The sequence below is a fragment of the Pagrus major genome, chromosome 10 (genome assembly GCF_040436345.1).
Source record: "Pagrus major chromosome 10, Pma_NU_1.0".
Classification (NCBI taxonomy): Eukaryota; Metazoa; Chordata; class Actinopteri; order Spariformes; family Sparidae; genus Pagrus; species Pagrus major.
This window is the reverse complement of record NC_133224.1, coordinates 2,121,130-2,136,799: the sequence shown is the minus strand read 5'-3', so window position 1 is coordinate 2,136,799 and position 15,670 is coordinate 2,121,130. Positions and strand designations below refer to the sequence as shown.

At 40.5% G+C, this 15,670-nt stretch overlaps 1 protein-coding gene across 1 annotated transcript; it reads left to right on the top strand.

The window, feature by feature from the left end:
* The first annotated feature begins 20 nt into the window (after positions 1-20).
* LOC141004059 (uncharacterized) lies at positions 21-14,482 on the top strand. Its single transcript, XM_073475555.1, has 12 exons — positions 21-93; positions 1,455-1,546; positions 1,637-1,978; positions 2,110-2,451; positions 2,726-3,004; positions 3,102-3,227; positions 3,883-6,864; positions 10,270-10,608; positions 11,037-11,315; positions 11,399-11,527; positions 11,905-12,290; positions 12,393-14,482. Exons 2-12 carry the CDS (start codon positions 1,456-1,458, stop codon positions 14,169-14,171), a joined length of 7,074 nt encoding a protein of 2,357 aa, XP_073331656.1. The 5' UTR covers positions 21-93; position 1,455; the 3' UTR covers positions 14,172-14,482.
* The last annotated feature ends 1,188 nt before the right edge of the window (positions 14,483-15,670 follow it).

Sequence of the window (15,670 nt, the reverse complement as noted above, 5' to 3'; positions counted from 1 at the left end):
TGTTTTCTTAAAGCAACACTGAACCGTTTATACCAGCTGACCGGGAAGACGAGCCCCTCCTCATCTTCCCTCAGTCCTGCAGGAGACAAACAGGTATGGACACGTTTTCATCATTAAATGCTGTGTAACGTGTGTCTTCAGAGGCTGCAGGTTATTTTTTTTCTTATTGAAAACACTGGACTGAACCTCCATCACGTAAAACTATGTAGTCTATTTATTATTATGCTTTAAATAACGGTTTATTCACATTTTCGCTGCGTCATCGAGCATCGAAAGTGAAAGTAAAGTGAGACTCAGTGTGAAGCTGCAGTGAAGGACTCTGATGAGCTCTGTCTCTTATTTAACTGTAGAAGTGTTGGACAGTAAAGTCAAAGTCACGTTTGGATTCACACACCAGCCTCGTCAATTCACCTGCTGACATGAGGGAGACATGAGGGTGAAGGACCAGCAGAGGGCGCTGCAGGTCAGCTGTCACACTGAGGAGGGTTATGAATATTAATATCAGAAATCTGATGGTTGTAATGTGAAAACCGCAGCTGCACGTTTAGTTTGTATATCTGAGGGTTTTTAATGTCATTAGGGGAAAAATAAAAAAGGTTTAATAGTATTTAACACCTGTGTTATTTATAATAAATAATAAACTTACATTTTTATAGAGCACCTTTAAAAACAGAGTTTACAAAATGCTTTGATAATTAAGCAAAAGCAGGAAACAAGAAGGTAAAAACACAACAACTCCATGTGATTAACTACAAGTCAAAGGAATAAAAGTGATTAAACAGGTAAAATCACAGAAAAAGGAAGACAGAAGAAAAAAAGGCAAAAATAGAAATAAATAAAAGACTAAAAACAATAAAGGACGATTAGAAGATGAATAAGACAATAAGAAGACTTTCTTATTGTTTGGGGTCCAACACACTCCACCACTGTTTGTGTGTTTTTCTGTTTTAAGTATCAGTAAATATTAAAGTGAAAACCTCTCGCACAGGTTTGATGAACAAAAACAGAAATAGTCATGAGGACGTGTATCATGTTTTATAGTTGATCATGATATTGATGATATATAGTAAAAGTCATTCATTCGTAAAACCTTTAATCTGAAATCTCAAAATCATCGAGGGTGAGTTCTCGTTCTCAGTGACGTCGAGAGCACAGTTAAAACAGTAGGTGCAAAAATGTGACGACAAACAGAAACAACACAGAACAAATAAACAGAATAGGAACATAAAGATGACAACAGATAAGAAACATCATGACAGCACGTGGTTAAAAACTAAAATATAAATACACAAGTAAAAACGTATGAAAGTAGGAAAGTAAGAATCAACGTTACAAAACAGGTGTTAAGTGAGGTTTTTGTAGCTGTTGAAAAGCCGAATCATTGATGTGGATTAAAACTGTTTCTGTTTCGTTGTTCTACTAAACTTCTCCTTTTGTTTCATTTGTGTTTTCAGGATGATTCATGTGAGACTCAGTCGGACCCTGAACCTTCAGTGTGGTGCCTTCACTGTCCTGGTGCTGCTCGCCCTGACACACTCATGTAGAGGTGAATTAAACATTTCTGATTTTGCCGTCTGAAAAAGGTGTCTGATGCATTTAATGCAGAAATTAAATAAAAGGCCTGTTTTCTTCTCAGGTCAGCATCATGTGAACAGTCCAACTCAGCCAATAGTGGCAATAGTTGGTGAGGACGTGGTTCTGCCGAGCCTCCTGGACCCTGTCATGGACGCTTTTGTTATGACAGTGGAGTGGACCAGACCCGACCTGAACCCCAGATTTGTCTACGTGTGGCGTGACGGAGTGGAACTGGAGAGTAAGAAACATCCGCTCTACAAGGGAAGAACGTCAGTGTTCACTGATGAACTGAAGCTCGGAAACATTTCACTGAAACTGTCCAAAGTGAGAACATCTGATGAGGGACGATACAGATGCTTCATTCCAGATCTGAACAGAGAATACATTGTTCAGCTTGTTGTAGGTGAGAGGAGATTTCTTTTGTTAAAGGGGATTTTTAGCTTTTAACTCAAATGTAATGGTGAGAACAACACATATTCACTCTGACACTGTCCCCCACAGAGAACTGACTGTCAAATGACTGTTTCTTCTCAGGTCAGCAGCGTGTGATTGGTCCAACTCAGCCAATAGTGGCAACAGTTGGTGAGGACGTGGTTCTGCCGAGCCTCCTGGACCCTGTCATGGACGCTTTTGTTATGACAGTGGAGTGGACGAGACCTGCCCTGAACCCCAGATTTGTCTACGTGTGGCGTGACGGAGTGGAACTGGAGAGTAAGAAACATCCGCTCTACAAGGGAAGAACGTCAGTGTTCACTGATGAACTGAAGCTCGGAAACGTTTCACTGAAACTGTCCAAAGTGAGAACATCTGATGAGGGACGATACAGATGCTTCATTCCAGATCTGAACAAAGACTCTATTGTTCAGCTTGTTGTAGGTGAGAGGAGATGTCTTGCTCTTATATTGATTTTCAATATAAAAACTACTACAGTATGATATACCTGATGGTTGATGGTTGGTGGTTGACGGTGGCCGAACACACAGCGGTTGAACAAATCAGCATCCCGAGGAACTAATGGCAACTTCAGACTTGGTTTAAATGTGTCTCATCACCTGACTTCCTCCATTGCTGCCATCATAATAGCTATGACCACTAGAGGTCACCCCAGAACAATAAATGTGACTATAGGTTGTTCTTGTCTCGTCTTCAGGTGCTGCCTCCTCACCTGAAGTCCAGATGACCAAATTCAGCAGCGGAGTGGTTCTACAGTGTGAGTCCACAGGCTGGTATCCAGAACCTGAGGTGTTCTGGCTGGACGCTGAGGGAAACCTCCTCTCTGCTGGACCTACAGAGACAGTCAGAGGTCCTGATGACCTCTATACTGTCAGCAGCAGAGTGACTGTGGAGAAGAGACACAGCAACAGCTTCACCTGTAGAGTCCAACAGAAGAAAACCAACCAGACCAAAGAGACACTCATACATGTTCCAGGTAGGAAAAACATTGCAATGATTATAAACTGACTGTCTCTGCTTCAGATAACTGTGATTGTACTCACATGTTTCTGTTCTGTGTTTTATCATTTCAGATGATTTCTTTGCAGACCCGTCTGGTTCTGGTTCATCTCTTCCTGTCATCATCGGTTTGATTCTCAGCATCGTGTTTGTTCTTGCAGCTGCTGTTGTTGTGTGGAAATGGAGACAGAACAAAATCAGTAAGTCGGCAACTATTTAAAATACCAAACTGTCTCTTTAAGCTCCTTTGCATAAATACATTTTGGCTGTTTTTTTTGCTAACGTCACCTGAACAATGTCATGAATGGATCCTGTCAGAATGTGTTTGTCGGTATAATATTATTTTCTTTGGGCTCTGATTGTCGTGAACTGGACGTAGCTAGAAACATGAAACTTGGGAAATGATGAGCAAGTGCTCGACAAGAAACATGAGCCAGTCAGCAACGTGGTGACACTGTACAAGAACCACACCTGTCACGCCTCGAGTGCTGTTGACTTGAAATTGGACTCACAAGTCCAGCTCAATATGCTCCACAACAAACCCTCTGACTGTAGGGGAATCTTTTACTGCGATACCACGAGTGTCCACTGGGCAGGATTGGAAGCAAGGATTAGCAGCACTGGCATGTCCAGGTCTAAATGACACATTCATGTATAAAACATGGCTGACATCAACCATAAAGTTCATGAAGGGCCAGAAAATGGTCATAACTCATTATGATTAGTTCAGTCATCACAAGAGGGCATCAAACATATCAACAACATGTGACTGAAGCCAGTCGACAGAATGATCTGTGAACATGTAAACCAAAAAAGAAATGTGTCATGTAAACTCTTCACTGTTGTTGAACACAGGGAACAAGAAGCACCACGAGGATGAAGAGAGAAGAAAGCATCCAGAACAGGAGCTGCTGATGGGACCAGAAACAGACGGAAAACAACCAACAGAAGAGACAGACACAGTTCACAATGTGGACGAGTTCAGAGCAGAAACAGGTCTTCAGACTGAAACAGACGAGGAAACACTACAACGAGAAGCAAACAATGCTCAGTGTGCTGATAGTGAAGGGACAGAGACTCAGTCTGCAGTCAGAGGAGGACGAACAACAAGAGAGACAGAAACAGGTTTGGACAAGAGTCAAGAAGAGACAGAGACAAAAGATGCTCCACTTCCAACAGACAGTGATCAGAAGAACAAAGAAGATGAGACTAAATCTGTCAGTGACAACACAGAGAAGCTGAGAGAAGAAAGACAGACTGAAAGTAATCTGCAGTCAGAAGAAGAAGACAATATTCAGTCGACAACTGATAAAAAAGTTGCTCAGTGTTTAAAGAAGAAAGACAAACATGAGGACCAGCCAGTGGTAGAAACGGTGACAACTAATGTTCAGGAGAATGAGGAAGCAACAGGTCTGCAAACTCTGATAGACGGTAAAACACTACAACAAGAAGCAAACAATGCTCAGTGTGCTGAAAGTGAAGGAACAGAGACTCAGTCTGCAGTCAGAGGAGGACAAACAACAAGAGAGACAGAAACAGGTTTGGACAAGAGTCAAGAAGAGACAGAGACTGAAGCAGCTACTGACACAGCTTCTCTAAATCCAGTCAGCACTAATCTGAACAACACAGAAGAGACTCAAACTGGGACGATGGTGGAAGAAAGACAGAAAGACAATAACCAGCAGACAGAAGAAGAAGAAGAAGAGCAACATGGAGACCAGCCAACGGCAGAAACAGTGACACCTGATGTTCACAAGAACGAGGAAGCAACAGGTCCTCAAACTCAGATAGATGGTAAAACACCACAAACAGAAGCAAACAAGGCTGAAGGTGCTGAATATGAAGAAGGACAAAGAGATCCAGTCCTGGCAGAAGGAGGGACGGGAAATGGTTCTGACAAGAGAGAAGAGACAAAGACTGAACCAATTAATGAAGCAAGAGATGCTCCACATCCAGCCAAAAATGATTTAAACAACAAAGGAGATGAAAACAAAACTGTAAGGGACAACACAGAGAAGCTGAGAGAAGAAAGACAGAAAGACAATAACCTGCAGACAGAAGAAGAAGAAGAGCAACATGGAGACCAGCCAGCGGCAGGAACAGTGACACCTGATGTTCATGAGAACGAGGAAGCAACAGGTCCTCAAACTCAGATAGACGGTAAAACACCACAAACAGAAGCAAACAAGGCTGAAGGTGCTGATAGTGAAGGAACAGAGACTCAGTCTGCAGTCAGAGGAGGACAAACAACAAGAGAGACAGAAACAGGTTTGGACAAGAGTCAAGAAGAGACAGAGACTGAAGCAGCTACTGACACAGCTTCTCTAAATCCAGTCAGCACTAATCTGAACAACACAGAAGATGAGACTCAAACTGGGACGATGGTGGAAGAAAGACAGAAAGACAATAACCAGCAGACAGAAGAAGAAGAAGAGCAACATGGAGACCAGCCAACGGCAGGAACACTGACACCTGATGTTCATGAGAACAAGGAAGCAACAGGTCCTCAAACTCAGATAGACGGTAAAACACCACAAACAGAAGCAAACAACACTAAAGGTGCTGAATATGAAGAAGGACAAATAGATCCAGTCCTGGCAGAAGGAGGGACGGGAAATGGTTCTGACAAGAGAGAAGAGACAAAGACTGAACCAATTAATGAAGCAAGAGATGCTCCACATCCAGCCAAAAATGATTTAAACAACAAAGGAGATGAAAACAAAACTGTCAGAGACAACACAGAGAAGCTGGGAGAAGAAAGACAGAAAGACAATAACCTGCAGACAGAAGAAGAAGAAGAAGAGAAAATAAAGTGTGCAGGTGATGAAACAGGAGCTCAGAGTTTGACTGAGGAAGACAAACAACAGGACCAGCCAGCGGCAGGAACAGTAACACCTGATGTTCAGGAGAACGAGGAAGCAACAGGTCCTCAAACTCAGATAGACGGTAAAACACCACAAACAGAAGCAAACAACACTAAAGGTGCTGATAGTGAAGGAACAGAGCAACAGTCTGCAGTCAGAGGAGGACGAACAGATCTGCTATTGGCAGAAGGAGGGACAGAAACTGGTTCAGACAAGAGTCAAAATGAGACAGAGACACAAGATGCTGCACTTCCAACAGACAGTGATCAGAAGAACAAAGAAGATGAGACTGAATCTGTCAGAGACAACACAGAGAAGCTGAGAGAAGAAAGACAGAAAGACAATAACCAGCAGACAGAAGAAGAAGAAGAGAAAATAAAGTGTGCAGGTGATGAAACAGGAGCTCAGAGTTTGACTGAGGAAGACAAACATGGAGAGCAGCAGACAGCAGAAAGAGAGACACTGAGGGACAGAGGAAAACCTGAAGAAGAAGCTGAAGACAAAAGAAAGAGAAGAGGAAAACCTGAAGAAGAAGCTGAAGACAAAAGAAAGAGAAGAGGAAAACCTGAAGAAGAAGCTGAAGACAAAAGAAAGAGAAGAGGAAAACCTGAAGAAGAAGCTGAAGACAAAAGAAAGAGAAGAGGAAAACCTGAAGAAGAAGCTGAAGACAAAAGAAAGAGAAGAGGAAAACCTGAAGAAGAAGCTGAAGACAAAAGAAAGAGAAGAGGAAAACCTGAAGAAGAAGCTGAAGACAAAAGAAAGAGAAGAGGAAAACCTGAAGAAGAAGCTGAAGACAAAATAAAGAGAAGAGGAAAACCTGAAGAAGAAGCTGAAGACAAAAGAAAGAGAAGAGGAAAACCTGAAGAAGAAGCTGAAGACAAAAGAAAGAGAAGAGGAAAACCTGAAGAAGCTGAAGACAAAAGAAAGAGAAGAGGAAAACCTGAAGAAGAAGCTGAAGACAAAAGAAAGAGAAGAGGAAACAATTGAGAAACAAGTTTCTAGATATGAGGGACAGAGAAAGGATAAGGAGAAGCAGATAAATGAAGTCAAACAGCAGCTGGAAGAGGTGGAGAGACAGACAGAGGAGGCTGAGAGGAGGATGAGCTCAGTGAAGGAGGAGGACAAAGATTTTAAACGTGTTTCAGATCTGAACAAGAAGAAGGAAGAACTTCAGGAACAGCTGAAGAAGTTAGAGACAATACTGGAGGAAATAAAGAAGAAAGAGAATAATGGAAATTAAAAGCAACAACTGAAAAGGAGGAAATTATTATGAAATTAAAGGAGCTGGAGATGCAGAGGAATCAGAGGAGTCACAGTGAAGATGGAGGAACAGTGCAGTAGATGTTTGGTGTGAGCGTCTCTCAGTGTGATCATGGTCTGCTCACACTGACTGAACACTGCCTGCATGTGATTGTATCTGAGTTGTGTAGCTGTGAAACAGTCAGTCTGTTGTGTCAGTGCTGCTGCTGCCATGTTGCCGTCTGTTCTTTAGCTGTTCTGACTTCAAACTCAGAAGAAGAGGAAAGAAAGTCAGAACCAGAATCCTCGTCCGTATTTTAACATCCATTTTGGTGAAGACAGAAAAATCAGAGCTGACTCGTGTGACTCAAGTTAACATGTTTGTATTCACTGTATTTGTGAAGCTTTTGTATTTATTACTGCTAATAATTGATATTGAGCCGTTTAATGTGTCATCCACAGTGTCACGTGTTGTCAACTGGACTTTCAAACTCTCTCAAGCTATTTCACATTATATTACATTCCCAATGTTTGTGTGTATGTGAATGAATGAATGATGAATCCTTTATAACTGCTCTGTCAGAGCTGCTGTACATTACATGATCTTTGAATGCTTTGGTTGTTACTCTGTGCTGCCTCTGTACAGTCACTGTATCATGGTGAAGACAGTAACAATAAAAGCTGAAGGACGTCTTAAAGGATGACTTATTAAGAATAAACAATAAAAACTTGGCCTGTGGATCTGTGTGTTTATCAGGAGTGTGTGGTGGAGAGTGATCACACACACTGAACAGCTGTCATCAGGTCTGAGGCTCCAGGAGACGTCAGGAGATAAAAACAGGTATTACACGTTTTATTCATTGATCGATGTGTTTCAGGTGTTTGTCTGGGACGTTATATCACATACAGGCTCATTTAAATATGTATATTTTCAAAATAAAAGACAGAATCACACACTGAAGAACCTGCAGGTTATTTATAGGTTGTTTACAGACCAGTGAACGTCGAGTTGAACTGGTACATTCATGTAAGTCACAGACAGTTAAAGTGGAGACATCCGGACTGAGAATATGTTTGTATTGAGTTATTGAGTCAGTTTCAGGAGATCTGAAACACGGTTTATTCACATTTTCGCTCCGTCATCGAGCATCGAAAGTGAAAGTAAAGTGAGACTCAGTGTGAAGCTGCAGTGAAGGACTCTGATGAGCTCTGTCTCTTATTTAACTGTAGAAGTGTTGGACAGTAAAGTCAAAGTCACGTTTGGATTCACACACCAGCCTCGTTACAGTTCAGTTCACCTGCTGACATGAGGGAGACATGAGGGTGAAGGACCAGCAGAGGGCGCTGCAGGTCAGCTGTCACACTGAGGAGGGTTATGAATATTAATATCAGAAATCTGATGGTTGTTAGCCCACACCCCACTGCTGCATGAGGACAACATACTAAAAATACTCTTGTCAGTCATATTCACTCAGCTGTTTGTCATGAAGTCATAAATAGTCAGTTTCTGTAAGAAGTGTTTGAAATTTAAACTTTCTGATCCTTTGCAGGATGTATTTGTTTTGCTGCTGACCTGTGACGAGTGTTTTCTATCTCTTGTGCACCGCATTTCCATAAACTGTATGAACACACATACACACACGTATGTATGTATACATATATATATATATATATATATATATATATATATATATATATATATATATATATATACATATACATATATATGTATATATATATACACACACATATATATGTATATTGCTTCTTTTTGTATTTGTTTTGAATGTAACAATACTTATTTCATTACAAATGATAATATCAGCTTAACAGTTTGAGCGAAAAGTTGACTCTTTGAAAATGTCCATGAATTTCAGAATAACCTCCCCCTTTTGCTACATGTATATATATATATGTATATATATACATATATATGTATATATATATGTATATATACATATATATGTATACATACATATATATACATATATATGTATACATACATATATATGTATATATATATACATATATGTACATATATATGTATATTGCTTCTGTTTTGCATTTGTTTTGAATGTAACAATACTTATTTCATTACAAATGATAATATCAGCTTAACAGTTTGAGCGAAAAGTTGACTCTTTGAAAATGTCGATGAATTTCAGATTAACTTCCCCCTTTTGCTACATGTATATATATGTATATATATATATACATATATATATGTATATATATACATATGTATGTATATATGTATATATATACATATGTATATATATATGTATATATATACATATATACATACATATGTATATATATACATATATACATATATGTATATATATACATATATACAGTATATATATGTATATATATACATATATACATATATATGTATATATATACATATATACATATATATGTATATATATACATACAGTTTGAGCGAAAAGTTGACTCTTTGAAAATGTCCATGAATTTCAGAATAACTTCCCCCTTTTGCTATATATATCTGTTATATTTCATTAGGGATGTTAAATATTTGCTTTATGACATTCATATTATTTCTGTATCTTACCATTTCAATGTAATTTTTATGTATTATCGATTGTGTCCACACACTTATTTATTTTTGTTTTCTCTTTTTACATTTCTCCTTCATTATGTTTGAATGTTTATAACTTCATTATACTTATATTTATTCCTGGTGTTATTTCTGGTGCATTTGATGGCATATTAACTTCCTGTTGACACATTTATTTATTTATTTATTATTTATTCTTGATTTGCATGTTTCAGTGGTCCATACAGAAGTTGTTAAAGAAGGTCTACAGGACTCCAAACTAACATTTGACAGGTCTACACACAGTATTTCTCTGTGTTATCAGTCGTCTTCAGTTTTCACTCCACTTCTTTTCTGTTTGTCTTTGATTTGTAAGTCCAGGATGCTTCGAGTGACGCTCAGTCGGTCCCTGAACTGTCAGTGTGGTGCCTTCACTGTCCTGGTGTGCCTCACCCTGATACACTCATGTAGAGGTGAATGTGACACACTGATGTTAACGTGTACAGAAAACGTTCAGATGTTGTCATCCATCCATTTTGCTGCACATTAAACAATCAAACACTTGTTTGTTTTCAGGTCAGCATCATGTGATTGGTCCGTCTCAGCCGATCGTGGCAACAGTCGGTGAGGACGTGGTTCTGCCAGCTCACCTGCATCCTGCCACCAATGCTTTGAGAGTGACAGTAGAGTGGACGAGACCCGACCTGAGCCCCAGATTTGTTCATGTGCTGCGTCAGGGTGTTAAACTGATGGGTAACCATCCGTCTTACGAGGGAAGAACGTCACTGTTCACTGATGAACTGAAGCTGGGAAACATTTCACTGAAACTCTCCAGAGTGAGAACATCTGATGAGGGACGATACAGATGCTTCATTCCAGAGCTGGACAGAGACTCTGTTGTTCAGCTTGTTGTAGGTGAGAGGAGATTTCTTGTGTTCAAAGTGATATTTCACTTATATTTGTAAAGGAAATGGTAAAAGGTAACAACTAACTAATGAGCTGTATAGTGGCTGCAGAGCTCCCAGTTTTATGCAAAGACTTATCAAGTAGTTCCTTCATATCGTAAATATGTATTGAGTCCATTTCAGCTCTGAAAGACTGAGCAGGTATTTGAAGATTGTTCCCACAGTCTGTAGGAACCAGTATCAGTGAAACACTGTTAAAAACCTGGCAGGAGGACGTCGCCCTCGCCAGGCCGGTGGCAGCCACATACAGTTTAGTTCATGTGATGTGAGGTGAAATAATTCAGTCACAGTAACTCAGATGAACAACCAGAATGAGCACAGGTTCACCCCAACAGGACAATGTTGGTAGTCAACCAAAATGAATGGTCTCGTCTTCAGGTGCTGCCTCCTCACCTGAAGTCCAGGTGACCGTAAACAGCAGCGGAGTGGTTCTACGGTGTGAGTCCACAGGCTGGTATCCAGAACCTGAGGTGTTCTGGCTGGACGCTGAGGGAAACCTCCTCTCTGCTGGACCTACAGAGACAGTCAGAGGTCCTGATGACCTCTATACTGTCAGCAGCAGAGTGACTGTGGAGAGGAGACACAGCAACAGCTTCACCTGTAGAGTCCAACAGAACCACACCAACCAGACCAGAGAGGCAAAGATACATTTTCCAGGTAGTGAATACAGTGTTTCAGTCTCTGCTTCAGATAACTGGGATTGTACTCACATGTTTCTGTTCTGTGTTTTATCATTTCAGATGATTTCTTTGCAGACCCGTCTGGTTCTGGTTCATCTCTTCCTGTCATCATCGGTTTGACTCTCAGCATCGTGTTTGTTCTCGGAGCTGCTGCTGTTGTTGTGTGGAAATGGAGACAGAACAAAATCAGTAAGTTTTTCACCCACAAGTCCAACTTTTAATAAGGTCACCTTGAGGATCACATGACTCCATGAAGGCCATCGTTAATGCACTTTTGGAAAATGGTTTGAAATGACCTTGTTATGACATCAGTCAAGTTCAATTCAGTTTAAATATTTTGGCAGGTTACTTTATTCTTTTCTTGTTCTGGATCGTTTGTTGTTGTAAATCTCAGTTCAGTCTCATAGTCCACAGAACATTTCTGGAGCTTCACAGTAAAACAGAGTTGCAGCGTTCTGCTGAACAGCTGAAGCAGCTGGAGATGATTTAAAACACACATAATCATAAAAGCAACACAATGTGTTTGGAAATGTGTCATATAAACTCTTCACTGTTGTTGAACACAGGGAACAAGAAGCACCACGAGGATGAAGAGAGAAGAAAGCATCCAGAACAGGAGCCGCTGATGGGACCAGAAACAGACGGAAAACAACCAACAGAAGAGACAGACACAGTTCACAATGTGGACGAGTTCAGAGCAGAAACAGGTCTTCAGACTGAAACAGACGAGGAAACACTACAACGAGAAGCAAACAATGCTCAGTGTGCTGATAGTGAAGGGACAGAGACTCAGTCTGCAGTCAGAGGAGGACAAACAACAAGAGAGACAGAAACAGGGTTGGACAAGAGTCAAGAAGAGACAGAGACTGAAGCAGCTACTGAGACAGCTTCTCTAAATCCAGTCAGCACTAATCTGAACAACACAGAAGATGAGACTCAAACTGGGACGATGGTGGAAGAAAGACAGAAAGACAATAACCAGCAGACAGAAGAAGAAGAAGAGCAACATGGAGACCAGCCAGCGGCAGGAACAGTGACACCTGATGTTCACAAGAACGAGGAAGCAACAGGTCCTCAAACTCAGATAGACGGTAAAACACCACAAACAGAAGCAAACAACACTAAAGGTGCTGATAGTGAAGGGACAGAGCAACAGTCTGCAGTCGGAGGAGGACAAACAGATCAGCTATTGGCAGAAGGAGGGACAGAAAACAGGACAGAGACTGAATCAATTAATGAAGCAGGATATGCTCCGAATCCAACAGACAGTGATCAGAACAACAGAGAAGATGAGACTGAATCTGTCAGTGACAACACAGAGAAGCCGAGAGAAGAAAGACTGAAAGACAATAAACAGCAGACAAAAGAAGAAGAAGAAGAGAATATTCAGTTGACAGCTGATAAAAAAGTTGCTCAGTGTTTAAAGAAGAAAGACAAACATGAGGACCAGCCAGTGGTAGAAACGGTGACAACTAATGTTCAGGAGAACGAGGAAGCAACAGGTCTGCAAACTCAGATAGACGGTAAAACACTACAACGAGAAGCAAACAATGCTCAGTGTGCTGATAGTGAAGGGACAGAGACTCAGTCTGCAGTCAGAGGAGGACAAACAACAAGAGAGACAGAAACAGGTTTGGACAAGAGTCAAGAAGAGACAGAGACTGAAGCAGCTACTGACACAGCTTCTCTAAATCCAGTCAGCACTAATCTGAACAACACAGAAGATGAGACTCAAACTGGGACGATGGTGGAAGAAAGACAGAAAGACAATAACCAGCAGATGGAAGAAGAAGAAGAGCAACATGGAGACCAGCCAACGGCAGGAACACTGACACCTGATGTTCACAAGAACAAGAAAGCAACAGGTCCTCAAACTCAGATAGACGGTAAAACACCACAAACAGAAGCAAACAACACTAAAGGTGCTGATAGGGAAGGGACAGAGCAACAGTCTGCAGTCGGAGGAGGACAAACAGATCAGCTATTGGCAGAAGGAGGGACAGAAACTGGTTCAGACAAGAGTCAAAATGAGACAGAGACAAATGATGCTCCACTTCCAACAGACAGTGATCAGAAGAACAAAGAAGATGAGACTGAATCTGTCAGAGACAACACAGAGAAGCTGAGAGAAGAAAGACAGAGAGACAATAAACAGCAGACAGAAGAAGAAGAAGAGAAAATAAAGTGTGCAGGTGATGAAACAGGAGCTCAGAGTTTGACTGAGGAAGACAAACATGGAGAGCAGCAGACATCAGAAAGAGAGACACTGAGGGACAGAGAGGAGGAAAACCTGAAGAAGAAGCTGAAGACAAAAGAAAGAGACCTGGAAAAAATTGAGAAACACGTTTCTAGATTGGAGGGACAGATGAAGGATAAGGAGAAGCAGATAAATGAAGTCAAACAGCAGCTGGAAGAGGTGGAGAAACAGACAGAGGAGGCTGAGAGGAAGATGAGCTCAGTGAACAGAGAGGAAGAAGATGATAAACTTCTTTTAGGTCTGAACAAGAAGAAGGAAAAACTTCAGGAACAGCTGAAGAAGTTAGAGAAACTACTGGAGGGAATAAAGAAGAGTGAGATTGTTGCAAGACAAAGGAAATTAAAAGCAGCAAATGAAGATAAGATAAAAGAAAGAGACCTGGAAACATTTGAGAAACAAATTTCTAGATATGAGGGACAGATAAAGGATGAGGAGAAGCAGATAAATGAAGTCAAACAGCAGCTGGAAGAGGTGGAGAGACAGACAGAGGAGGCTGAGGGGAAAGAAAGAAGAAAGAGATTGTTGCAAGACAAAGAAAATCAAAAGCAACAACTGAAAAGGAGGACATTATTATGAAATTAAAGGAGCTGGAGACGCAGAGGAATCAGAGGAGTCACAGTGAAGATGGAGGAACAGTGCAGTAGATGTTTGGTGTGAGCGTCTCTCAGTGTGATCATGGTCTGCTCACACTGACTGAACACTGCCTGCATGTGATTGTATCTGAGTTGTGTAGCTGTGAAACAGTCAGTCTGTTGTGTCAGTGCTGCTGCTGCCATGTTGCCGTCTGTTCTTTAGCTGTTCTGACTTCAAACTCAGAAGAAGAGGAAAGAAAGTCAGAACCAGAATCCTCGTCCGTATTTTAACATCCATTTTGTTAAAGACAGAAAAATCAGAGCTGACTCGTGTGACTCAAGTTAACATGTTTGTATTCACTGTATTTGTGAAGCTTTTGTATTTATTACTGCTAATAATTGATATTGAGCCGTTTAATGTGTCATCCACAGTGTCACGTGTTGTCAACTGGACTTTCAAACTCTCTCAAGTTATTTCACATTATATTACATTCCCAATGTTTGTGTATGTGAATGAATGAATGCTGAATCCTTTATAACTGCTCTGTCAGAGCTGCTGTACATTACATGATCTTTAACGATATCCACGTTCACATTTGATTCTCATTTTCATATCCAATATCAACACTTGAATACATGTTATTGTAATGCTTTGGTTTTTACTCTCTTTGATTAAGAATAAATCAATAAAAACTTGGCCTGTGGATCTGTGTGTTTATCAGGAGTGTGTGGTGGAGAGTGATCACACACACTGAACAGCTGTCATCAGGTTTCAAATACGATTTAGAGGTTCTTGTACTTTACGGGAGTATTTCTGTTTTCTGCTACTTTATACTTATAAATACTTATAAACACTCCACAACATATTGGAGGCAAATATTATACTTTTACTCAATAACCTTGGTGACTCGTTACTTTGCAGATTACATGTTGCATCAGAGCCAAAGTAAGTTAGTTTATCATATCTGCTGTAAGATTAAAAAACAACAACACAGATCATCAGAAAAAAGCTGAACATTGTGTCTGATAACCAGCCAAACTACAGTCCACATGTAAATACAGTGGAAGCATTTTAACATCTTTAAACCAGATAAAGCCACATGAAACACAAGTTATCATCAGAGCAGAATATTTGTAGAGGTGGTCAAACATCTGGAAGAGATATTCAGAAGAAGAAGAAGAAGAAGAAGAAGAAGAAGAAGCTCTCAGAAGTTTCATGAAATCATCATTCATGACATTAAAAGCCTGAAATCTGAAGATTTTACACATTAATGTGATCTAATGTGATTTCAACATGTTTTTGTTCAAATGACCTGTATTTCTTACATTAATGACATGTTACATATGAATACAGTCAACATCGTGATTATGTTTTCTTAAAGCAACACTGAACCGTTTATACCAGCTGACCGGAAAGACGAGCCCCTCCTCATCTTCCCTCAGTCCTGCAGGAGACAAACAGGTATGGACACGTTTTCATCATTAAATGCTGTGTAACGTGTG

What these genes read in the sequence shown, in the direction of transcription:
- LOC141004059 (XM_073475555.1), top strand. Translation starts at nt 1,456, where the DNA reads ATGATTCATGTGAGACTCAGTCGGACCCTGAACCTTCAGTGTGGTGCC. An exon ending in CATTGTTCAGCTTGTTGTAG is followed by an intron (nt 1,979 to 2,109) that starts GTGAGAGGAGAT and finishes GTTTCTTCTCAG; the next exon opens with GTCAGCAGCGTGTGATTGGT. An exon ending in ATGGAGACAGAACAAAATCA is followed by an intron (nt 3,228 to 3,882) that starts GTAAGTCGGCAA and finishes TGTTGAACACAG; the next exon opens with GGAACAAGAAGCACCACGAG.